The following is a 26,993-nucleotide window of genomic DNA, read 5'->3' on the forward strand; positions in this document are numbered from 1 at the left end:
GATGGAGTTACCATCTCTAATCTGGCAAGCCAAGAAAAGTCCTGCAACCTGGCGGATCACATTATAGTCTATGGGGTCAGCGGGTAACGGCTTATTAAGTGGATTGGGTTTTTGGGTTTCAGGTCTGCAAGCTGACCTAAAAAGAACAGAAACCCCAATGCAGGTGTGCGCCTAGCGGAAGGCTGCTGGCTATATACACCACAGAGTTATCTATCAATTGCACAAATAGTTTTGTCTTTTTTCACTTGCGCCTATTTTATCTTTCCAATGTGTCTTCCCTATATACACCGTAATGAAAGCCTCCTCCGATAACCACTACTAAGCTCGTCTCCTTGCGCCCTCTAGCGGGATTACACTGCACACACAGCACAGGATGACGTCACCGATCGCGCCGAGTGACCTCTACAGGCTCCTCCCAAGACTTCGAGAATCGAAACTGGATTTTTCTTCCAGCAGACAAAGTGACGTAGACAGGACTCAGCCACTCAGCACACGTGTTGTTTGGAGGTTGTCTGGGAACTGTCATGGCCGCCTCCTTGAGATGCCGGTTCGAAGTGATGAGCGGGGCGCTGTGCAGGGCATGGGGCTCTGCCGGGTGCCGGAAGGGGCGCTGTACTTTACCCTGGTCTCGGTCACATGCGTGTGGAGGAGTGAGGGCAGCTAGCCACTCTGTGTGTGTGGATCTGGGTGGCAGGTAACTGATGGGCATGGGGCACACGTGAGACCCACTGCATGTAGTCATTGCATGTAGTCAGGATCAGTAGTCATTGACAGCAGGGATAAATGGTCAGTGACAGAAGGGCTCAATGGTCAGTGACCACAGGGATCAGTAGTTCGTGACAACCGTGATCAGTAGTCAGTGACCGCCGGGATCAGTAGTCAGTAACCTGACCGCCGGGATCAGTAGTCAGTGACCGCCGGGATCAGTAGTCAGTAACCTGACCGCCGGGATCAGTAGTCAGTGACCGCCGGGATCAGTAGTCAGTGACCTGACCGCCAGGATCAGTAGTCAGTGACCTGACCGCCAGGATCAGTAGTCAGTGACCTGACCGCCAGGATCAGTAGTCAGTGACCTGACCGCCAGGATCAGTAGTCAGTGACCTGACCGCCAGGATCAGTAGTCAGTGACCTGACCGCCAGGATCAGTAGTCAGTGACCTGACCGCCAGGATCAGTAGTCAGTGACCTGACCGCCAGGATCAGTAGTCAGTGACCGCCGGGATCAGTAGTCAGTGACCTGACCGCGGGGATCAGTAGTCAGTGACCGCCGGGATCAGTAGTCAGGCAGTCATGTACGATGTGACTAGGGACTGTATCTGAGCTAATGGGACATTAGTTAACTGCTTGTTATCCCCATGTTCACCGCTACTTCTGGGATTACACTGTTTAGCTTGTAGACTTGGGCTACTGTGCAACTTGTCCAGTATTTAGAGCAACATGTAGGAGGTATAAAAGAAAAAAAGGCATAATAATAACCTGTCTCCATTATGTCCATTTTACTGTCATTAGCTTGGCAGCACATTGGTTTGCAGTACACATAGATCTGTTTGGACAGGATGGTGATTTTTATTTATATATTTTTAATCTTGTTGGAACCCAGGTTATTGCTCATTCTGTTACCAGTAACACATTCTTGGTATCCAATCACAGGGCACTTATTACGTCCATATCAAATTCTGAATGTGAACAATCTTTTTTCCTTGAGGTCAGTACTCAGAATCAAGTCTTTAAAGGGATGCAACATTAGAGGCAACTATCCCGTCCCAAGATAGCAAAGTCTGGGGGTCAGACTGCCGGATTCCCCAATGCTCATAGAATAAGCACTGAAGAGGCCGCAGTGCTTGTCTGAACGCAGTGACCTCTTCCAACAGTTCATAGGGGTGCCATGTGTCAGTCTCCCTCTAATCTCATATTGATGTCTTTGCCTGAGGAGAGGTCATCATTATCATATTGCTAGAATACCCCTTTATTGGAAACTTGTTGCCATGAAGGTGCAGTCCATTCTGCAGGAGCATGTTATAGAGCAGTAGGGTCAGACTGATATATCTAAGATTTAAGTTGCATCTTACCGATTGACTTATTAGGAAACAAGTGGGCGGTCCTACGTGGCAGCTTTCTTTGAGTATGCAGATATAGTTGTCAGTCGGTGACTGGGACCACCCATCAGAATCCTTTAAATTTCCAGGGACTGTTTTGTTATTACCAGCCTGAGTTCTTAGTGTGTTGAACCTTGATCTTCCGATCTGGTTCTAACATCATGTCACATGATCAAAACCAGCACCCAACTCTGTTGTCTTTCTCCCTCCTCTCCATGTTCAGTGGTGGTGCCTGGTTTTATTATGACAATGATGGTGTCTGCCATCCCCCATAGTACAGATAATAGCAGGAGGAGTAGGGTGCTGAGAGCTGGTTCCAATCACGTGACCTGGTTTCGGAAACCAGCCCAGGAAACCCAACGTTCAATACCTGGGTGGACAGTAAGTCCCCAGAGAACCCATTTAACAACATAATAAAGATCCCTGATATATTGTGAGGCTCATGTACAATCCGCGCGCCTTTTTTCCCCCTGTCAGATATTATTATTAAGGCTCATAGCTTTTATGAATTGCAGAAAAATATTTTACACTTAGTTATATATCTTGTCTTCAGGAAGTTGGAAATCACTTCAGGGAAGTTGGCCCGATTTGCTGATGGATGTGCTGTAGTAAAGGTAATGACTGTCAGAATCTGCATACTATATAGAGAATGTGGTCTAAAACTTTGTCTAGAACCGTCCTTAAACATATAATATGGAATTATAGATACGGTAATTCCCTAACATTATATTGGTATTGGAATCATTTTCTTCACTAACTGAGCTTTCTGATATCGCAGAAGCTTGGTCTAGTCTAGAGTCCATGGACTGCAGGGAACATGTAGGAAATATCATTGTTGACTATCTTTGTGCAGTACTTCCTATCATTTACGAAAAAGAAGCAGCTGCTGCACTTAAATGCCTCGTTGGTTCCTGTGGACCTTACCATATAGTCCCTGATACCACTTTGTCCTATTGTTTGTGCACAGATACGCATCCTATGATCTCTCAGAAGTTAGGCATCGTGCACATGGACAAGTGTTCAGCCAGAGGCTAAGGAAGGGGGGGGGGGGTCTGTTCTTTTAATAATAGAGCAGGACCTATCCTGATTTGTGAAACCGGAGCGGAACCCTCCCATTGAAATTAATGGGGACAGAACTCACTTGAATCTGAGTAAAAAAAAAAATTGGACCCCCTTCGACCTGCACAGTTCGTCTTGTGCTTGAGGCTTTAATTATTTTACTGAGAGGTACATTTTAAATTGTAAATCATATAATAAATTATATAGTATTCAGACACTTCTGGGGGGGGGGGGGTTGCTATTCCTGAAGCAAAGTTATTCCTCTCCAGGGGTCGTTCATCCTGCTGTTGGTGACAGTCAGTAGTCTCCGTTGCTATTGTTCATTAGAGACACTAGCAAACCATCCCAAATCCATTAAAATTTCCATAAATTTCAATGGGATTTTATCTTGTGTCTGTTAGTGTCCGCTTAACACCAAATCCGTCACTTGTCCGCTATTTTTCACGGTTAAAAAATCCTACATTCAGAACTGTTGTGTCCGTGGAAAAAGCAAACAGTTTCATGACAGGCGGCAAGTGTTTATTGAAATCTATTGGTAACAGACAATAATGGAAGGGTGTTTGTATATAGGTGTATACTGTACAATAGGTGTCCGTTTTTTTTCTAATGGACACTATTGTAACAGATATCCAACGGTAGTGTGAACCCAGCCTGGCTTACATTTACACATCCCTGCAGTAAGATCTTAACTTTACATTTCACTCCTCATGTGCACAACTTATCTCTCCCAATAATGCCCAATTACTATCACTTTGTGGATACATTAATATGATGTAACCTATTGCAGAAATGCTGTTATTTTAACTTTTTTTTTTTTTCTTCCATCAAGCTAGGTGATACATCTGTAATGGTAACAGCTGTGAGCAAGACAAAGCCTTCCCCATCTCAGTTCATGCCATTGGTGGTAAGTGTATCTCACTTCTGAGCAACTCTGGCTAACGCTTGGTGGGTCCCAATTGTTAATTTCATGTTCCCTAATCTCACGTCCATTTATGTCTGCTCTTCCATTTTTACAGCATATCTTGTGGGTTTGCCATAAATGTCTGAGATGGAGGAAAAAGTCTCATTGTGTAGTTATATTAGTTTCACATTTTTCATACAGTGGTTTGTTATTTTTGTTGTATTTATACGCACACTCATAGACATATATCTATCATAAAATGCAGTAAGTGAGAGTATTTGTAACTTTCTCTTATAGGTTGACTACAGACAGAAAGCTGCTGCCGCAGGAAGGATCCCTACAAATCATCTAAGAAGAGAACTTGGCTCCACTCCACATGAAATTCTTACAAGCAGAGTTATAGGTGCTTAAAGATTTTAGAATATATTATGAGAAACTTACAGTAGCGCTATTGTGATCCTATCCATAGAGGGGGACCATCAAACAGAATGGACTTATTAAGGCATGAAGTATGTCAGTTCTTATGTTGTGTGAGCAGTGGTAAAATGAACGTGGTCACAATTTTTGGTGCAAACCTAGCAATACACCAAAAATTTTGCCTTTTTTATTCAACAAAAGCGGCATACACAGTGTGCTACGTTATCTCCATTGTACAACTAGATTTACTGTGCTATTGGCACATAAACACTGATCAGAAATATTTTGTGTTCCTAGATCGTTCAATTCGGCCTCTGTTTCCTGACGGTTATTTCTATGACACACAGGTAAGTGTTTCAGTGTCTTTAAAGGTGTTAGGAAAAAAAAAAAAAAGCAGCTTCTCTTGGTTTTTGTTTTCTTTTCCAAGAAACCGCACCATTACTGTCCATCTGTATGTTACAGTTCTACTCCATTCACTTGTTGGGTATGTGCTGTAATATCAGCCTTTGGACAAGAGTGATGCTGCTATTACATAACCACCTTTTATAAAACTTTCCAGTATGTTCTATTCATAGTTGTGTTTATTAACCAATACTATTGCACTGTTTATTCTCCCAACTATAGATCCTGTGTAACTTATTAGCAGTGGATGGCGTCAATGAGCCTGATGTCTTGGCAATAAATGGAGGTACTTGCTATACAGTTTCTGTACTTGTTTCTCTAGTTATTAAAGGGATCCTATCATTAGAATCCCTTTTTTTTTCTAACTAACACGTAGGAATAGCCTTAAGAAAGGCTCTTCTTCTACCTTTAGATGTCTTCTCTGCGCCGCCATTCAGTAGATATTCCGTTTTCCGTCTTCATGCAAATGAGTTCTCTCGCAGCACTGAGGTCGGGCCTCAGCGCTTAAACAGCACTGGGGACGTTCCCAGTGCTGCGAGAGAACTCTGCAACGTCACCTCCATCTTCTTCAGGAACCGACCTCTACGCATCATCTTCATCATCTTCCGGCCTGGCTTTCAATCTTCTACGCATGCGCAATCGGCTCTGCCAGCGGGCAGAGCCGACTTCACCTGCGTGCGACCATTTTTTTGTGGCCGCTTACGCGAGCTCTTGTAGTAAGCAGCCACAAAAAAATGGCCCCGCGCTACTTCTATTAATGTCAGGAATTTGGGGTTATTAAACTAGTTTTAGTAACTCCATATGCTTCACATTAATAGCAATTAACTCCATCATGTCCCTCACATTAACCCCTGTGTGCTTCACATAATGGTTACTAATATGTGAGACATATGGAGGTACTAATAAAGGACCTCAATGATGAAGATAATTATTACCTCCATATGTCTCACATATCAGTAACCCTTATGTAAAGCACACAGGGGTTAATGTGAGGGACATGATAGGGTTAACAGCTATTACTATGAGACACATGGAGTTACTAAGCTGTAATGTACATAACCATACTTTTTATTCACAACTGAGAATAAAAGTATGGACCCAGTGGCATGAGGGCTGGTTCACACCTGCGCCCGGTCTCCGCTTTCAGGTTTCCGTCTTCTGCCTGAGAAACTGGACAGGAGATGGAAACCGGCAGTCACTTTTTAATCCCATTTGAATGAGCTTGCAAAGTGTCCACCCGTGAGTGTTTTGTGGTCTCCACGGCGAAACCGTTTTTTTTTTGTTTTATTTTAAACCCCCCTGCATCCAACCATGCCCCCAACCACACCCCTTCCCTGTCCCCACCAGGACATAGAAAAATTGTCTTGCTGAAACTGGTCCCTGGTGGAAAAAAGGTTGGGACCACTGATCTAAAGGTAGGAGAAGAATATCCTTTCTTAAGGCTATCCCTACATGTTAGAAAAAAAAGGGATTCTAAAGATAGGATCCCTTTAAATGGCCTCAACTAGTGTTCTTACTATTAGTAAATTCCAGGAAATCTGTAGATTGTACAGTCCAAAAACACAGCACTGCCGCGGGTTCTGCTGTTACCTCTGCTTCACAAATATTCATGCAATATATAGTGCATCTCCATATAGCCTTAGGTCATATACACCACATATTGTGTTAGCATGGAAATCCCATCCATGTGTTGCAGAGAATACTGCCTTACAGCAGAAGAGAGCGGATGTGTGGACATGCCTGCTGCGTTCTGAGGGACTGTTCCTTTGTCAAACTTGACAAATATGAGACATGGTTATGTGTAGACACCTTGTATATTGCATGAGTATGTATAAATAAGACATTCTAATGGTAGAACCTGCTGGTACCGTGATTTTGTTAGTGAATTGGAGATTGTAAGTAAGGTGAAGATACCTCTGTTACTCTGATTAGTCCAATACACACATGTAAGATAATGTTGATCTAGAACAGGGATACTCAACTACTTTAACCCCTTCCCGACATTCACCGTAATAGTACGGCGCTGCCGGGAAGGGCTTCCCGCAAACCGCCGTACTATTACTGCGGATGCATGGTGCACACACAGAAACTGTGTGCGCACCATGCACTGCGGGTGTCAGCCGTAATACACGGCTGACAATGCCCCGTGACACGCGCGGTCGGAGCCGGGTCCGATCGCGGGTGTTAAACCCCTGATATGCCGGCGGTCAACATGACCGCCGGCACCTCTGGGGTTTCGGTTTAAAATGGTGCCGATCGGCACCCCCCGCACCGGTTTCGGGGGGTGCCGGTGTTCGTAGGGGGCAGCCCGGGGTCTGATCAGTGACCCCGGGTCTGCCCCATCACTTACCCCGTCCTCGCACCTGGCTGATCCTGCCGTAAATGAAGCTGTCAGCCTGTGCGTCTACACAGGCTGACAGCTTCCTATACACTGCAATACACGTGTAACACGTGTATTGCAGCGTATCTCTATTGAAGCAGTGATCAGCCGATCACTGCTTCAATCCCCCATGGGGACAGAAAAAAAAAGTGAAAAAAAAAGTAAAAATAAAAAAGTTTAAGTTTAAAATAAAATAGAAATAAATAAAGCCCCCAAAATCCCATTTTCCCCATATAAAATGTTTTATTATGTAAAATAAAGAAAAATAGAAAAAAACATTACATATTTGGTATCGCTGCGTCCGTAATAACCTGAACAATAAAATTAAAACATTATTTAACCCGAACGGCGTAAAAAAAAAAAAAAAAACGTAGAAAACCGCAAAAAATAATGATTATTCACCACCTTTCCCTTACAAAATGTTCAATAAAAAGTAATCAAATGGTCAGATGAAAACCAAAATGGTACCAATAAAAAGAAGAGGTGTTCCCGCAAAAAATAAGCCCTCAACCAGCTCTGTCTAGCGAAAAATAAAAATGTTATGCCTTTCAGAAGATGGCGATGCAAAAATAATGATTTTTTTCCCTGAATTGAATTTTATTCTGCACAAATAGCAACGCATTAAAAAATAATATAAATGAGATATCGCCGTAACCGTACTGACCCGCAGAATAAAGGTAACATGTTACCTATGCTGTACGCTGCACGGGAAAAAAAATAAATGCTAAAAAGCAATGCCAGAATTGATGTTTCCTTTTACATCCCACCCAGAAAGAGTTAATAAAATGTAGTCAATAAGTTACAGGGCCCAAAATGGTGGCATTGAGAAGCACCAAGGCAAACACCAAGCCCTCATATGGCCACATTGCCAGAAAATAAAAATAAAAATCTAGCTTGTACAATGTGAAGACAAAAACCCTAAAAGTCGCCAAATCATTAGGACGTAAGTGGCTGCGACTAGAAGGAAATGTGTAAGCGGTGCAAGCGTTTTCAGGGGACCCCCCCCATATTTAGAGCTTATGAGGGATAATACACCAGCACTGATCCCCCAGAATGCCCCTCTTCCCCATCCGTGTTATAGGAGCTGGTGGGAAAATAGAAAGGGATTTGGTGTACCCAATTTACTCCGCACAGCTTACACATTCACTTCAGGGTTACTAATGCTCACTACATCACTTGATAAATTCTTTGAGGGGTGCAGTTTTCAAAACGGGGTCACTTTCTAGAGGTTTCTACTGTTTTGACACCTCAAGGGCTTTGTAAATGCGACATGGCTCCTGAAACTGATCACAGCCAGATCTGCCCTCTAAAAGCTCCTTGGCACGCCTTCCCTTCTGCGTCTCGCTGTGCGTCCATATATTAGTTTACACCCACAAGTGGGGTACTATGGTAGTCAGGAGAACTTGCATAACAAATTGTGGGATGCATTTTCTCCTTTAACCCCTTGTGAATGTGCAAATTCTAGGGCTAAACGAAAATATTAGTAAAATAAATTCAAATTTGAAAATTTCACCTCCATTTTGTATTAATTCCTGTTAAGCACTTATAGGGTTAAAATACTAGGTATATGTTGTTTTGGCTTATTTAAGGGGTGCAGTTTTGAAAATGGGGTGATTTATGGGGGAGTTTATTACAAGGGTCTTTCAAAACGCCTTCATAACTGGATTAGGCCCTTTAAAAAATGGGTTTAGGAAATTTCTTGAAAATTTTGAATATTGTTGTTTCACTTGTAAATCTTATAATGTCCGTAAAAATTAAAAGGGCGCCTAAAGTTTGATGCCGACATAAAGCAGAGATCTGGGACATGAGATTTAGGATATAATTTTGGCGGTCTATCTGTATGTAATGTACATCATTTCAAACTTTATAAAATGCATATTTTTCAAAATTTCCACCAAATTTCCAATTTTTTCATAATTAAACACAAAACATATCAACCAAAATTTACCACTAACATGAAGTACAATGTGTTACGAAAAAACAATCTTAAAATCACTTTGGTAAAGTTAAAGCGTTCCAAAGTTATTGCCACATAAAGTGACACGTCAGTTTTGAAAAATCGAGCTTGGTCAGGAAGTCAAAAAGTGCCATCGGCGGGAAGGGGTTAAGGGTGCATTCACACGGAAGAAAATGGCGCTGAATTTGGTGTGGAATCCACGTCCGTGCTGAAAAAAAAGCCTCCCATTGACTTCAATTGGTTCCTTTTTCTGCTAAGGAACCATTGAAGTCAATGGGAGGCTGTTTTTTCAGCACTGAATCTGACGCGGATTACACACCAAATTCAGCACCATCTTCCTCCGTGTGAATGCACCCTAAGTAAAGGTCCACTGACCAGGGTCTGAGCTGCACAGTAGCTGAACACTTCCATTATTTTCCGGATAATAATGCTGGGTTCACACCAGCGTTCAATCTCTGTTTTCAGGTTTCAGGAAACCTGTCGTGCACTCCGCGGCAAAACCATTTTTTTTTTTTAAACCAGACTCAGAGTACTGCTTGTCCGACTCTGTGTCCAGTTTAAAAAAAAAACGGTTTCGCCGTGGAGCGCATAAAACGCTCACTGGCGCACACGGCCAGAGACTTTTCAAGCCCATTCAAATGAATGGGCTTGAAACATGCCGGCAGGTTTCCGTCTCCTGTCCCTGTTTTGTGCAGGAAACGGAAACCTGCAGAACGGAGTAGTATTCGGTGACAGTGTGGTGTCTTGATCAGTTGCCAATGGATACCACCATGAATTAAGGAATTTTCAATGGTGTGGCACTTGTCCCAAACTCTGTTATTGTGGTCAGGTTATTTTCTTATACATGTACTGTCCCTGCTTGATAACCTGTGCACAATAAGAAAATCATGGCTGGGTTCCTGACAAGTGTCAGCACATAGAAAGTTCCTGCATTCACGGTTGCATCCATGGAAAACTACTGAAGACAAAAGACTGTCACCGCTAAGCTGGTTATAGAAAATCTTTAAAACTTTGCAAAGATCTTAATTATTTATCATTTTAAAAAATGTTTGGGCAACACGGTGGCTCAGTGGTTAGCACTGCAGCCTTGCAGCGCTGGAGTCCTGGGTTTGAATCTGCCAGGGGCATCTGCAAGGAGTCTGTATGTTCTCCCCGTGTTTGTGTGGATTTCCTCCCATTCTACAAAGACATACTGATAGGAGAAAAACATGTACATTGTGATCCCTATATGGGGCTCATAATCTACAAAAAAAAAAAAAAAATGTTTAACTTTTTACTGTTTACAAATTTAACTATTAAGTTCATGGGAAACTCCTTCAAGTGCATTTTGTATCTATGACGTTACCGTAACTTATCTGTGTGTGTTTTTAGCCTCTGCTGCTCTGGCATTATCAGATATACCGTGGAATGGACCAGTAGGTAAGTTAAGATTGTAAGTTAGTTGAACAATGTGTTTAAGGTTTATTTATACTAATACCGGTAGGGGCAAGAACTGGACATGATGTGAATCGTGGTCAATAGCAGCTAGTGGATTCTTACTGTTTGTTGGCTGGCATTAGTGGCACACCTACCATATAGACAGACTACCAGAAGTCCCAGCCTTAAACAACTATTTCTGCTTCCCTTCACATAATTAGAATTTAAGCGATTTTATAATATTAGGAGAATGGGGACCAAAAGTTCCTCTGTATGTTCCATGTAAATAAAGAACTGGTTAACTTGAGTGACCAGTGCTTCATTTAAATTTTGCTTGGAGTCAATTCTGAATTTTGCTATAAACATCTGTGCATGTCTTTCTAGCGGCCTTTCATTTTGGGCTGCTTTGTAGAGGAAGTCATGGATAGTAGAGATGAGCGAACACTATTCGGAACAGCCGTTTCGAATCGCATGCTCCCATAGAAATGAATGGAAGCGGCTGGCACGCAGACTTTACCGGCTGCATAACCCCCCGCGTGCCGGCTACATCCATTCATTTCTATGGGAGTGTGCTATTCAAAACGGCTGTTCCGAATAGTGTTCGCTCGTCTCTAATGGATAGAGTAGGTAGCTCATTTAGTATACGGGGTGACTTTGTAGATGCCATCATTTTTATAAAACATTGCAGAAAAACTAGACTTCTTCCTATTGTTCGTTCTTGTTTGATAGAAAATGTGATATTGATTCTGTGAATTACTTATTATTTGTACAGTTTCTGTCGTATTCTGTGCGCCTAATTTTACTAAATAGGTGCAATTGCATAATAAATTGTACGCCAAATTCACTTAATGGAACTTGTGATTCCAGTTTAAGGGTGCATTCACACGGAGTATACGCTGACTGATTCTGAACCTTAAAACACGTTCAGAATCAGCGCATACATAGCAGATCCCATTCATTTCAATGGGATTCGGCATACGAACGCTCCCCATTGAAATGAATGGGCTATTTTTTTCCCCTATTGCTTTCAATGTGATACGCGCATATCACATTGAAAGCAATAGGGAAAAAACGCATGCCTACGTTTTACAATAAAATAGCAAAGTGATGATCCTCATGTAAAAGCCTTCAATGTAGGTGCATACACATGATGAATCTTGCACACATTGTATAAAAGTTAAATAAAAAAAATGGGGGGTGGGGCAGAATTGGAATAAAATAGATGAAAGAGACTTGATAAATGCCCCCCTGTTTATTAGATGTAGTTTATTTTTATTTTCTCCTAAGCCAATATTTTTTATTTAATACTTGTAGGAGCTGTCCGAATCGGCCTCATCAATGGAGAGTTTATTGTTAACCCTAACAGAAAGGAAATGTCAACCAGTTCATTAAATTTGGTAGTCACTGGGTCTGCCCAAAACCAAGTAGGTAAGTGAACTGCCGCCGCCTTGTTTTCTTTTCTCTCCCTGTGTTTTCTTTATAGCCATGAGGTAGATGCTATAGATCGTTTACACTGCCTTTATACATTTTGCACATTGCCACCCAGTGAAGCTGTCGTATGCGTTACTAAGGGCAGGTTCACACCAGCACCCAGTCTCTGCTTTAGGCAATCTGGCGGTTTTCCGTCTTCTGCCCGAGAAACTGGACAGGGGACGGAAACCCGGTGGTCAGTTTTCAAACCCGTTCACTTGAATGAGTTTGCAAAGTGTTCGCCCGTGAGTGTCTTGTGCCTCTTCACGGCGAAACCGTTTTTTCTTAACCGTACACAAAGTTGAACGTGCAGGACTTTGTTTCCGGTTAAAAAAAAATATGGTTTCGCGGCGGAAACCAGAAGACGCCCATGGGCGGACACTGACTGCCGGGTTTCCGTCTCCTGTCAAGTTTCTCGGACAGAAGACCCGCCCTCACTATGTATTTACAGAACAGCATTAAAAAATATATGGCGGATGTTGGGTTATCTCCCAAAACAAAGTAATGCTTATGGACCCCAAAGTGGCACATATAGAAATTACAAAATGTCTCACAAACAAATAAGTTCCCATATTACTGTTTTGATTCAGAAATTAAAATCAAATACAAAGTGTGCGGATCAAAAACTCAAAACATTTTATAATGCCAGGAAAGCCAAAATAAAGTGCTGCGCCTTCACTGAAGCTGCGCGGTCCTAGTTTTAGAAGAACTATGCTCGCTGATTGATTTTTCTTTATCTTTCCCTCTTTATTTGTAGTCATGCTTGAGGCTGCAGCAGAGAATGTATTACAACAGGATTTCTGTCATGCTGTTAAAATGGGAGTGAAGCAAACAAGTCTTATCATCGGCGGCATACAGCAACTAGCAAAGGAACACGGCAAGCCAAAACGTGCCATACAGAAAATGTTTACTCCTCCTGATGAGATTATAGAGGCTACAAAAGCGTGAGTAACACATTATGTATTATCTTTGCCTATCGCTCAGGGCTCGTTCACATTTGCGCCCGGTCTCCGTTCTGCAGGTTTCCATTTCCTGCACAAAACAGAGGCAGGAGACGGAAACCTGCAGGACTCTTTCTCATTCATTTGAATGGGTTTGAAAGCTGTCTGGCCGTGAGTGGCGGTGAGCTTTTTATGCTCTCCGCCGCGAAACCGTTTTTTTAAAATCCGGACACAGAGCCGGACAGTACTCTGTGTCCGTTTTTAAAGGGGCTCTATCAGCAAAATCATGCTGATAGAGCCCCACATATGCGTGCATAGCCTTTAAAAAGGCTATTCAGGCACCGTAAAAGTTAAATTAAACTACCCCCCCGTTTTAAAATAATAACTTAAAAAAGAATGTTCTCTACTTACGGAACGTGCACCCTGGGCGGGCATCTGGGTGTGTCTTCATCTTCTCCCCTGCCTCTTCTTCCTCTGACGTCTTCGGGTCCCGTCCTCCTCCGGCGCTTGCTCGCGGACACTGATAAAAAAAAATAGCCCGGGCGCATGCGCAGTAGCCGTAGTAGAGGCCACGTGCTACTGCGCATGCGCCCGGGCTATTTTTTTTTTTATCAGTGTCCGCGAGCAAGCGCCGAAGGAGGACGGGACCCGAAGACGTCAGAGGAAGAAGAGGCGGGGAAGAAGAAGACTGCGCACCCTGAATGCCCGCCCAGGGTGCACGTTCCGTAAGTAGAGAACATTCTTTTTTAAGTTATTTTAAAACGGGGGGGGGGTAGTTTAATTTAACTTTTACAGTGCCTGAATAGCCTTTTTAAAGGCTATGCACGCATATGTGGGGCTCTATCAGCATGATTTTGCTGATAGAGCCCCTTTAAAAAAAAACGTTTTCGTGGCGGAGAGCATAAAACGCTCACGGACGGACCTGGTCTGTGGTTTCCGTCTTCTTGCATGCAGAAGACGGAAACCACAGAACGGAGACCCGAACACAGGTGTGAACCTAGCGTCAATCATACCTTACAGACATCTTATATGCAGTCTAAGGGTCCATTTACACGGAGTAATCGCGCTCATTTTGGCAAAATACACGTGTAAAGAATACACGTGTTAAAATAAAACTCCTGTTGACTTCTATGACATTTTTTACACGTGTGAATGGACCCTTATTATCAGGTGCAGAATCTCCACTAGATGGTGCTAGTGCTTATTATACAGTATTTTATGTAATATTTTTGTCTTGACGTAGTATTGATTTAAAGAGAATCTATCAGCAAGTACAAAGTGCTGAATGTTGTACAAATTTGGTGTGTTTTTTTTTTGTTGTTGTTTTTTTTTTAACACAGGGATGATTTTGTACATATATATACCCCCTTCCCTCATAGAAGCAGGGCAGGGCCTCGCGGGCAGGGCCCTCTACCCCACTGTGCCAGTCAGTCATTGTTAGTATTATATCTACCTGTATATTCTGTGTACTGTATGTAACCCCCAAATGTAAAGCACCATGGAATTAATGGTGCTATATAAATAAATAATAATAATAATAATATATATTTCTTATTCAGGGGTTCAGCAACAATCAGATGAGGTATATTAGTTTTTGGAACTTGGTTTGGTGACAGGTTGTCTTTGAGGATTTGTGTTTGATGCCATCACGTATGGTTAGCATGGTATATCAAAACTACTGTTACAGATTTCATTCCCAATTACCCCTCTCATTTTTTGCAGGCTGGCATCTGAGAGGCTATATGCAATTTTTTCAGATTTCACTCATGACAAAGTAAGTGTTTAAAAACTTTGCTTTTTTTTTCGTGTCCATAGTCTTAGTTATTTGTGGAATTGTTCAAAAGTAAACTTAATTTCTAAGTCGTGCTGTGGAATATCTTGGTGCTGTATAAATAAAATGTATTATATTATAATAATAATAACGTGCTTAAATGGGCTCTATCATTGGAAAAAGTCATTTTTAACTAATCACATCCTTGCATAGACTTTAGAAAGGCTATTCCACACCTACCTTTTGTATGTAAATTGCCTCAGTAGTTTTTGAATGAGACCGTTTTTATTCATGTGCTAATTAGCCTTCTACATGCACCCCGGAAGTCTCTTTGTGCACTGTTTGCTGTGTATACAGCACAGGCTGATGATGATGATGATGACTCTCTCACACAACAGGGAGAGGAAAGCTGGCTGAGAACTTCCTGTGCACGGAGGAGGCTAATTAGCATATGAATAAAAACTGACTTATTCAAACATTACTGAGGCAATTTACATACAAAAGGTAGGTGTGGAATAGCTTTTCTAAAGGCTATGCAAGTATGTGCTTAGCTAAAAATGAATTTTCCCAATGATAGAGCCCCTTTAAGAGATTTTATAGTTTTCAGTCGAGAGCTGGTATTGGTACGGATATTTCTGTATCCTGCTGATGCAGTCCTTGGATTTTACTTTGATGCATACCTCTAGTTAGGGATGGGCAATTATGAAAGATGCAATGAGGTAAGGTGGTAAGATTATGGTCACACAGAGGAAAAGGTCACGGAAACCTTTCCCACCCTGTGAACATTTCACGCGGCTAGTCGTGAAGGGATGCCAATGCAGCATCGGCATTTCGTTGTGGCTTACCACTCCTGATTAGGTCCGAATGAATGGGCCTTAATAGGAGCGTGTCTTGAGCCGCAGAATCCGCGGCAAGGTAGGTCATCCCGCTTTTTTTTTCCACTACTAGCTAGCAGAAAAAAAAAGCGAGCGGCTGCCATTGAAGTCAATGGGAGACATTTTTGCAGGCGGATTCCATGTCAAAATCCGCCTGCAAAAAAACTCAGTGTGAACATACCCTAAAAGATCCTCTTTAATGATCAGGAGAAGGAGTGATAATGTGCTTTACCTGATCACACAGAGGTCTCCCTCGCTCGCTCGAACACAGCCTTCTCCATAACACCTTATTGTTAGATATGTCATATTGTCTCAAATATATTGTACTTATGTATTTTTACTGTGTTTTAGATCTCTAGAGATGAATCTGTGAACAAGGTCAGGCTTGAAACTGAGGAAGTGCTGAGAGGTATTGGAAAGTTTTACACATGACGAATATTATTACTGCTGTCTGTAGTTGTAATTTATTCTGTTTCCATTATGCGTCCAGCAAACTGAATATTAAATCTTACTCCCTTACCTGTTTATCATTGTTGGACTTTACGGCTACAAGAGATGGTGATGTTGGCTGGCTATACTAGCTAATGCTACAACAGTTTTCTGATGTGAACTTCAATCCTACATTTTAGGCTCCATGCACACAAGTCTGTGCTATGTCTAGTGTTCTTCATGGCTAGAACACTGACACACTATTGTCTTATGGTCCTATACACACACCCAGGTATTATCATGAGTCCGTGTAGAAGGCTGTAATCCTGGGGCGAAACTCAGGATAGGTCCTATTTCTGTCCATTTTGCAGCCTGGGCTCACTGGGCGGGAACAAATTGCACACGGATCTTATCTATGTGCCATCTGTACAGCTTTGTCTCTGACCTGTACATGCATGTTGCCTTAGAAATTCTTCCAAAATATATACCTCTGACAGAAAGCAAAACAAATCCAGCATTATATCTATTAATGTGTTCTAAACAAAAGAAATTAGTAGTCTAATCTATGTCAGACATATAGGTCTATTAAAAGAGGAAAAGTTTACATTTCTTGCCATTTTTTCCACTAAATGCTTAAAAGAGGACCTTTCATGGTTTGGGGCACAGGCAGTTCTATATACTGCTGGAAAGCCGACAGTGCCCTGAATTCAGCACACTGTCAGCTTACCCGATCTGTGCCCCGGGTGAAGAGCTATTGTTCCCGGTACCGTAGCTCTTTACAATCAGAAGGGCATTTCAGGAACGTCGTTCTCCACAGCAGCGCCTATAGTGCTTTACAGTGTGAGCGGGGAGGAACGAGTATTATCAGGAGGGGAGGGGGCGTTCCTCCCCGCTCACACAGTACAGCACTATAGGCTCTGCTGTGGAGAAGGACGTTCCTGACAGACTGTGCCCAACTGCCTGTGCCCAAAACTTGTTATAGCTAGAATATCTCTTCATCCACTGAATAGGTCATAACTATGAATTTGGTGAGGGTTCAACCACTGATTGCCAGAAAGGGGTCCCAAGCCCCCAGCTACAAGACCATGACGAGTAAGATTTGATAAGAGCTGCGGTTGAGCATGATCATTGCCGCTCAACTCAATCTTTATGGGACTGAAGGGTTCGGAAACGCAGCTTTTTTTGTTGTAAATTTTGCTGTGATTTTTTTTGAGCCAAAGCTAAGAATGGCTACACAAGGAATGAGAAATATATAGAAAGTTCTTACACTTCTACTTTTTGCTCAATCCACTTCTTGCTTTGGCTCAAAAAAACGCAGAAAAATCTGCAACATAAAAATCTGCATTTCCGCAACATGGGGTCGCAGCCTTATACACAAATAGTTAGTGTATGTATACATAAACCTGTCAACCTTTCTCTCTTCTAGAAAAATTCCCAGATGCAGACTCGTTTGATATCATTGAGTCCTTCAATACTGTAACAAAAGAAGTTTTCAGAAACATCATACTAAATGAATATAGAAGGTATTGTGTCACTTCAGTCCTCTGTATTCTCCTGGATGGCAGTGAGAATTTTCCTAAATCTTTTATCCTTTTGCTGTAGGTGCGATGGCAGAGACTTAACATCTCTCAGGAATATCAGCTGCGATGTTGATCTTTTTAAACCTCTGCACGGTTCTGCCTTATTCCAGCGCGGACAAACCCAGGTCAGTATTATTCTGTGCCATGACCTCTCTGATGGAATACAGATACTTATGAATTTATAGGTTTTCCCTTGTTATATTTGAATATGACCCCTTATTAATCTACAGTTACTCAGGCTTGTATAACACTAGTGTTGGAGACTCCGCCGCAGAATCCCCATAAAATTGGTGGAGAGGAAAGTCTTACAAGGAGGATTTTTCTCCCATTTGGTTTTAATATAAAATTGGCACAAACCTGGCAGATCCGGTTATAATCTTTGGGGTCTACAGGTTTATGCATGTAACCACTTTTTAAGCGGACAGGGCTTCCGTCTTTCGGGACCACATGCGGACCCAATGGACGGTAACCTGAACGGTAGTGTGAACCTAGCGTCAGTTACAGTTTAGTGTAATAATCCCCTCCATTGTCACACTGCTTACAGGCAGCTTGCAGATTTTACTTAGAGTAACAGTAAGTTTGTCAGTCACTTGTCGGACCATGCACTGTGGTCAGATGACATTAGCACATGGACATGGCATTCACAGCAATGGGGTTTTTACCAGTGTGGGCACTGTATAAATTATATACGGATATAACTTATTTCAATAAAGCTCAAAAAGAAATCCGAAAGACAGCACCGAGCTGCGTAGTGTAGTAATTCTCAGTGAAGTGGAATTCAAAGTTATAAATTTAGAACTCTCACCTTGTCAAGTTGTTAGGAATTCACAACTACTTTAAACACGCTGGAACTGATTTACAGAGGGATCCTCTCTGGTACCAGGGAGCAAGCAGGTCCGGAGCGGAACTAAACACCCCTCCATGTGACACTTGGCATTCTGCTTGGTAAAGTAAAGCTTACGCGCAGCAATTGGCCTTTAAAACAAAAAAGTTCCCGGTGGTTTTTGAGCCAATCTTAAAGGGGTTTTCCCATGAAGTAGACCCCCACTCATCAGTAGAATAAGGGACTTTTATCTCCTGTTCTGATTGGAGCAGTGATAGTGGTCACTACTCCATTCATTTAGCTATCTCCAGAACTTCCACTGAAATTAATGGAGCGTCCCTCTTTCTATTGATCACTGTAGGTCTGAACAGGGAATGGGAGAAAATAAAAAGAAACCCCTACATTAACATCTTCTATCCCCTCCCACCCCATGGCAGCCATTACAGTGGTCCTCACCAGTCTCTGCGTACTTTCTGTTGTTCTGGTCTGCCACACATGTATGTGACTACAGAAGCTAGCGGTGGTCCTGATATTTTAGGCACACTATCACTGAGGCTTGTGTGAGCATGTACACCATATAATCACTGCAGGCTTGACCGTCGAGATTGAAGAGGCGAGTATAGGGTGTTTGGGCATTTATTTTTTTCCTGTAAATTCTGGACAACCCCTTTAATTTCTTTGTAATCCCCTTTAAATTTGGTTTATATATTGATTAATTAAAATTTTGAATACAATATAACATTTGTAACCATAAATTTCATGTATTTTCTCTACTTAGGTTTTATCTACAGTTACTTTTGACTCTCTTGAGTCGAGTCTAAAAGCTGATCACATTACGACAGCGTTAAGGTATGTTCTAGTTTTGCCTTTAGAAACTGCTTAAAGGGGCTCTATCAGCAAAATCATGCTGATAGAGCCCCACATATGCGTGAATAGCCTTTAAAAAGGCTATTCAGGCACCGTAAATGTTATATTAAACTACCCCCTGTTTTAAAATAAAACCCTAAAACAGAATGTGATAAACTTACACATCGTGCATGGTGGGCGGGCATTCAGGGTCCGCCGTCCACCGTGCACCGAGCCTTTTTAAAGGCTATTCATGCATATGTGGGGCTCTATCAGCATGATTTTGCTGATAGAGCCCCTTTAATGCCTTAGAAATGTAACAATATACAAAGCAAATTCTAATGTAGTTATTTAACCCCTTAAGGACACAGCCCAAAAGAATGTTAAGGACCAGGCCTGTTTTTTCAAGATTGACATGTGTCACTTTAAATGGCAATAACTTTGAGACGCTTTAACTTACACAAGTGATTTTGAGAATGTTTTCTCGTAACACATTATACTTCATGTTAGTGGTAAACACTAATCAATATTTTTGTATTTACTTATTAAAAAAAATAGGAAATTTGATGGAAATTTGGAAAAAATTGCAATTTTCAAAATGTGAAATTCTCTGCTTTTCAGGCAGATAGTCATACCACCCAAATACATTAATAAATATTATCTCCCATATCTCTGCTTTATATCGGCATCATCTTTTGATTGTATTTTAATTTATTTTGAACGTTACAAGGCTTACAAGTGTAACAGCGATTTTCCAGATTTACAAGAAATGTAACTGTTTGTTTTGTTTGTTTGTTTTACACACTTTATTTTATTTTTTATTTTTTTAAACTTTTTTACATTTGTGCTGTAAGCACACTAGAACCTGCGATCAGAGAGGATCACTGGTTCTATACTAACTATAGACTTGCAATACACGTGTATTGCAGTCTATAGAGGAAGCTAGCTATGCAGATGCATAGACTAGCTTCCACTCGTCCTGGCATCCAAGGGGTTAAGGAGCAGCGTGTAGCTGTAAATTACAGCTAACACAGACTCCTGATGCTGCCGGCAGCATGATTTATAGCCCGGCCAAACCCCTAGGGTGCCATGATCACTATGGATCATGGCACCTTAAGGGTTAAACAGGGGGGGGTCGGTGCAATCACCGTCCCTGCTGCTACAGGGGAAGCCTGGCTGTCAGATACAGCCGGCCTCCCGTGGAGATCGCACGGGCTCTGCTTCTGAGCCCGGTCAATCTCAATCACGTACAGGTACGTGGGAATGCGGGAACTAACCACATTCCCTGACGTACAGGTACGTGATTTAGCGTTAAGGGGTTAAAGGGAACCTGTTTTCTAAAGGAAACTGTCAATGGAAAGTTTCTCATAGTTTCACCCAATTGTCTTCTTTTACGTATGTTGTACTCACTGCCCTGCAGTTCATTCTCCTCTCTGCTTTGGATCAGACTTTCTTAATTTTTTTTAGCTTCTCGTGCACTATACCTTATTATCTATCCCATGATCCTTCAGCACAGTGTCACATGGGCAGCTAGAATCAGTACCATCTCCGCCTTTTGCGAGGGACAATCTTATTATACTTCCCTGGCTATTTTCCTAAATAAGCTAAGACACCAGAAGTATACAGTCGGTGAGATGAGGGGGGTCTTAGCACTTTCATTATGAATTTGTGACAGAAACCTGTCTAATCATCAGTAGTAACTGTGACAGAACAGTTTTTCCTCCTGTGTCGTACAGTTCTGGTGCCTTTATGTGTTATCCCTATGGAAAAGCATGTCCCCAAAAGCCTAATTCACATTGTTACTATGGAATAGCCCCAGTGTCATATATAGAAGTAGGAGCATAAAGGAAAAGAATAAATGAGACATTAGAAATAACACATACACACTTGTCTCCACTGCTGTCCAATCGATTGTGCGTCTGTCTCGTTCCCTTTGCCCAATGGGGTTAATACCTAAGTGAATGTTGTTTTTTCTCTGAAATTCAGCATTTGATATTTTCATTTCTGTGTGATGAGTTTTTTCCCTTTTGCACTAGAATTGTTTACACATGATTGCAGTGAAAAAATTGCACGACGTAGCGGTACATGGTGACACATCGTGTAGTCACGTTTGACATTTAAATCGTGCTACTACTGATGCTGAGAGGGTTTTGTAATTGCTGGAAATGGAGTGAGTGGGAGTCTGCTTACACGCCACATTACCGGAATATTGCCTTCTAAAGAGGCAGCTCATTTCTGGCTGATATTTCACTTGGATGATGTACAATATCTATTGTAGTAGCTGAGACATGCAATGTATCATTTACTATTTGTCCATATAAACACTTCATTTTTATTTTTTATAGTGGTGTGAAAGATAAGAACTTTATGCTGCATTATGAGGTAAGAAAACTTCAAGGTCCCTTATGACTTTAAGGGGATGTCCACAAGATCGTTGGGTCATGCTAGTGTGGCTCCCACTGTTAACAAGGACGGGGCCCTGTATTCCACATCTAGACGGAGTGACCATCATGCATACACTTCATTGGATTGATGACAGACGATAGCTGAGCTCCGGCTACGTCTTCCAATCACATTGAACAGTCTGACAGCTGCCATGCACGACTGTATATCCATTAAAATCAGGGATATGTTCGGTGTAAACCCCAGAGATCACATCCCTATCATTACACCAGATGAGACAAAACCTCAAAATTGTGTTTGCATAATGTGCAAGGTAGCTGATCTTCCAATGTTATTTTTTAAGCAGGGCCACATTAGCCTTACAGTTGTCTTCAAAGGGCTTTCTTAAAGGGGTATACCCATGTACATAATTATTTTCAAATTTGTAGATAATTAAAAGTTAAACATTTTTCCAAATATAAGTAAATAAAAATTCTGCAAAGTTTTAAAGATTTTCTCTAACTTTCTTAGTGGTGACAGTCTGTTATCTTGATCGGTTGCCAGTGGATACGACCACCAGAAACTTTCTAAGGTTAGAAAATCAGCCATGATTTCCTTATTGTGGCCGGGATATCTTCTGATACATGTAGTGTCCCTGCCTGATAACCCGGCTACATAAGAAAATCAAGTCCCAGACCAGAGAAAGTTTCCGCATTAGTGGTCATATCCATTGGCAACCAATCGAGATAAAAGACTGTCACCACTAAGAAAGCTAGAGAAAATCTTTAAAACTCTGCAGAATTCTTAATTACTTATATTTGCAAAAATGTTTAAATTTTAATTATCTACAAATATAGATATGATTATGTACATGGGAATCCCCCTTTAATTCTGCGACTGTATAAATGTACTTATGCCAGTTATGTGTAGTTATATTTATAGCTCGTCGAAGGCAGCCATAAGGCTGGTGCTATCATATTGTTAAATATTGTCTGGATGTCCCCCCCCCCCCCATAGGCAATAGTGTCCTAATTACCCCTCCCCCTCAGAGGAAGTAGTACACCCATAGGTGATGGTGCCCTTACAGATAATGGTCACTCCATAGGTAATAGCTCCCCCGCCCCTCCCCTCCACATATCAATATTGAAGACCCCCCTCAGGTAATACCGCACCCCACATCAAATTACATACTTAAAGAGGACCTTTCATCAGATCGGGGCACAGGCAGTTCTATATACTGCTGGAAAGCCGACAGTGCGCTGAATTCAGCGCATTATCGGCTTTCCCGATCTGTGTCACGGGTGAAGAGCTAGCAGTCCTGGTACCGTAGTGCTTTACAGTTAAAAGGGCATTCCTGACAGTCAGTCAGGAATGTCCTTCTCCACAGCAGCGCCTATCGCGCTGTAGAGTGTGAGTAGGGAGGAGTGCCCCCTCCCCTCCTTATAATACTCCTCTATGGACGATCTGTGTGAGCAGAGGGAGGGGGCATTCCTCCCCGCTCCACAGTACAGTGCGATAGGCGCTGCTGTGGAGAAGGACGTTCCTAACTGACTGTCAGGAACGCCCTTCTGACTGTAAAGCGCTACAGTACCGGGACTGATAGCGCTTTACCTGGGGCACAGATCAGGAAAGCCTGAAGACCTGACTGAAGACCGAACAAACTGAGTGATGCAGTTTAAGGGGCTTGTGTTTGATAACTGTGATCTAAAGAAAGGTCATTTATTCCTTAAGTAGAAAAAAATATAATCCATAGAGCTGTGCACAGATTGTTGTCATTTCTTGGCCTAAAATGGATCTCTATCCAATCATCTAGTTTCATATCTCTGAAACACATACAGTAGACTCCATGAAAGGCTCTACCTATGTGTCTATAGCAGACTTGCCATGGTTTTTTCCGAGTCCAGGCAAAATTCCAAGACTAAAACTTGGAAATAACTCATATTTGCTAATATACAACTTTTCCATGTGGAGTTCACAGCAATAATGAAAATTCTGCGGATTTTAGAATTTGTCTCCTTCATGTGTAATGTCAGTGGATTCTGTTAGGTAGGGTTCACACTACCGTTGGTGTCCGCTCAGAAGGTGTCCGTTTAAAAAAAAAACCAAAACCCTGGACACCGACTAATGGCTATCAGTTACTGTTCATTATATGTCCATTGCCCAAAGACCTCATTGTTAAAAAAAAAAAACAAAAAAAAAAACAGCTAGTGTCCATTGCTAAAATCTTGTAAGGACAATAGCCACAGATACTGCTGAGTGGACACAAACAGTGGTGTGAACGCCCCCTTAGAGTTTAGGCACAAAATCTGAACATGTAAATATAAAACTGACCTAGACATGAGATGATGGTTGTCAGATATCAGGATCTGTTCACACCAAATTTTATCATTAATTATTATTATTATTGTTTGTTTATATAGTACCATTAATTCCATGGTGCTTTACATTTGAGGGTTTCGATACGGCACACAAAATGTACAAAACAAATATTGTAGATATTGTAAAAATTGTAGATTGTACTCCCCACATTCTTATTGATTGTGCTTTTCAGTTTCCTCCATATGCTACAAATGAGATTGGCAAGGTCATGGGAATGAACAGGAGAGAACTTGGTCATGGTAAGTAAACCCGCGTAGCGGTATATTAGTGGTACATATCACCAGGAGCAAAAATAACCAGAACATTAAAAGGGCCACAGCACTGCATTTTTTTCATGGAGAACTGCAGATCATCTGTATGGAGGATGTGCACTGAGGCAATATGGCATTGGCTCAGCTATATATGACAGGTGCCCAATGTGTTATACAGCAGAAGGAATTTTTTCCCCTGAAATGGGGCAATTGGCATGAGCCTTATGGGGTTTTTTGCCTTTCTCTGGATCAACACTGTAGGGGATTGTAGGGTTATAGGTTGGACTTGATGGACTGATGTCTTTATGCAACCTCATCTACTATGTAACTATGTAAGAAACCTGCCCGAAGCAGTGATGTCACCAACCGTGGCTCTTCAACCTCTTAGATGCCAAAGTCACGATCAGACCTCATGGGGGCTTCCACCTTGAAACCAATCAGTACCCACGCTGCATCATAGTGGGCATCAATTTAACTGCTCCGAGGCTTGTCCTCAGTTAAATTCTATTGCATGTAATAGAACAACAGTAATATTACAATATACTGCAATACTGACTTATTGCAACATATTATATTACTGATGTAAGGACTGCATGTTATATTAATAATGAAGATTTAAGCCATTGTCCTGATGACGATAATGAAACTGAGCTACAATAATGGTGTACGACCACTATACACTTGTCTAGCTCCATGCATTGCATAGTACAGCGAGCAGATGTACCCCTGAACAACTGATCCGGGTGGGGGTTGGTTGTCGGCCTCCAAACAATCAAATATTTGTGGCCTTTCCCAAGGATAAACCATAAATTCCTGGAAAACCCAGTTAAAACCATTAAAAAATATATGTTTAAAATATTATATCTGTCCCACATAAACACAGCCCTTGTATAGCTCTCTAGATGGAAATATAAAAAGTTATAGGTGGCATAATGAGGCGATGAAAAAGTAAATTTAAGTAGTAACACATTACATAAAAACTGTTCAGTATGACCGTAATTGTACTGACTTGCAGAATAAACGTTACATGTCATTTTTACTAAGGGCGGGTTTCCGTCTTTTGCCCGAGAAACTGGACAGGAGATGGAAACCCGACAGTCAGTGTCCGTCTTCTGGTCTCCGCGGCAAAACCGTATCTTGTTTTTTTTAACCGGACACAAAGTCCTGCATGTCCGACTTTGTGTCCAGTTAAAAAAAAACTGTTTCACCGCGGAGAGGCAGAAGACGCTCACGGGTGGTCACTTTGCAAACCCACTTTGAAAACTGTCTGCCGGTTTCCGTCTCCTGTCCAGTTTCTTGGACAGAAGATGGAAACCTGCAAAGCGGAGACTGGGCGCAAGTGTGAACCCTCCCTCACTTTTGAGTAAGCTGAATTCAGCGCACTGTCGGCTTTCCCGATCTGTGCCCGGTGTAAAGAGCTTACGGTGCCGGTACCGTAGTGCTCTATGGTCAGAAGGGCGTTTCTGACAGTTAGCCAGGAACGTCCTTCTGACTCGCGGCGCCTATCGCGCTGTGCTGTGGAGCGGGGAGGAACGCCCCCCTCCCGCTCCTGATAATGCTCGTCTATGGACAAGCTGTGTGAGCAGAGGGAGGGGGCGTTCCTCACCGCTCCACAGCACAGCGCGATAGGCGCCGCGAGGCAGAAGGACGTCTCTGGCTAATGGTCAGAAACGCCCTTCTGACCATCGAGCACTACGGTACCGGCACCGTAAGCTCTTTACACCGGGCACAGATCGGGAAAGCCGACAGTGCGCTGAATTCAGCGCACTGTCAGCTTTCCAGCAGTATATAACACTGCATGTGCCCAAAAGTGGTGAAAGGTCCTCTTTAAAACAAGGCAATTTGGGACACTAAACCCCTGGTGTATAAGGACCTGAGGGTGGGTTAGTGTGCCAAATAGACTTGACAGGTTCCCTTTAAAGTGTGTTCTGATGAGTGGACAATCTTGCAGATCTAAATATACAGTATTAATGTGACTATGTGTTGTATTAGTTGCTCTCTTAGCATTTCTGTTGATTCTATGAATGATTTCTTTGTTTCCTATGTAGGTGCATTAGCAGAGAAAGCCTTAAAGGCGGTAATACCTAAAGACTTTCCCTTTACAATAAGAGTAACTGCAGAAGTATTGGAGTCCAATGGTAAGCAGTGTATGAGTGATACTTAATAAACTGTCAGTAGTGCCTGTGATCACCCTAGTGTAGTATAGCTTGTGTTTCTGGGAGGAAATGACCAGCTGCAATAGTAATGTATAGAATCTCTCATAAAATAGTGAAGAAAAAAAAAAAAAGCTTTAAAAAAAATATATAATAAAAAAAAAGTAAATAAAAGTGTGTGTGTATATATATATATATATATATATATATATATATATATAATAGTATATATAAAATAACAAGGAGTAGAAGTTTACTTTGGCTAAAGTTATTCATAAGTGTTTTTTCTTTTGTTAGGCTCGTCCTCCATGGCTTCTGCTTGTGGGGGTTCTATGGCTCTTATGGATGCAGGTAATAAAGCATTTTCATCTGATTTTCCTGCCATGCTTCTTATGCTTAGTTTATATTACAGTATGACAAAGTAGCAGTTTCCTAGATGGGGATCACCTTGTATATGGTCAGCTTC

General features: G+C 41.9%; 1 protein-coding gene across 1 annotated transcript in view; it reads left to right on the forward strand.

Annotated features, from left to right (window-relative positions):
* Positions 1-445: 445 nt before the first annotated feature.
* PNPT1 (polyribonucleotide nucleotidyltransferase 1) overlaps positions 446-26,993 on the forward strand; it is a 45,394-nt gene continuing 18,846 nt past the window's right edge. Inside the window, exons 1-18 of the mRNA XM_075266580.1 lie at positions 446-694; positions 2,649-2,709; positions 3,984-4,058; positions 4,353-4,458; positions 4,770-4,819; positions 5,097-5,160; positions 10,583-10,630; positions 11,942-12,055; positions 12,855-13,041; positions 14,761-14,812; positions 16,036-16,093; positions 17,540-17,636; positions 17,716-17,818; positions 19,295-19,365; positions 21,708-21,744; positions 24,296-24,362; positions 26,423-26,512; positions 26,825-26,878. Coding sequence (XP_075122681.1) covers positions 525-694; positions 2,649-2,709; positions 3,984-4,058; positions 4,353-4,458; positions 4,770-4,819; positions 5,097-5,160; positions 10,583-10,630; positions 11,942-12,055; positions 12,855-13,041; positions 14,761-14,812; positions 16,036-16,093; positions 17,540-17,636; positions 17,716-17,818; positions 19,295-19,365; positions 21,708-21,744; positions 24,296-24,362; positions 26,423-26,512; positions 26,825-26,878 — 1,504 coding nt within the window. The 5' untranslated portion in view covers positions 446-524. The remainder of the gene's footprint in view (positions 695-2,648; positions 2,710-3,983; positions 4,059-4,352; positions 4,459-4,769; positions 4,820-5,096; positions 5,161-10,582; positions 10,631-11,941; positions 12,056-12,854; positions 13,042-14,760; positions 14,813-16,035; positions 16,094-17,539; positions 17,637-17,715; positions 17,819-19,294; positions 19,366-21,707; positions 21,745-24,295; positions 24,363-26,422; positions 26,513-26,824; positions 26,879-26,993) is intronic.

Source organism: Leptodactylus fuscus, chromosome 3 (assembly GCF_031893055.1).
Source record: "Leptodactylus fuscus isolate aLepFus1 chromosome 3, aLepFus1.hap2, whole genome shotgun sequence".
Classification (NCBI taxonomy): Eukaryota; Metazoa; Chordata; class Amphibia; order Anura; family Leptodactylidae; genus Leptodactylus; species Leptodactylus fuscus.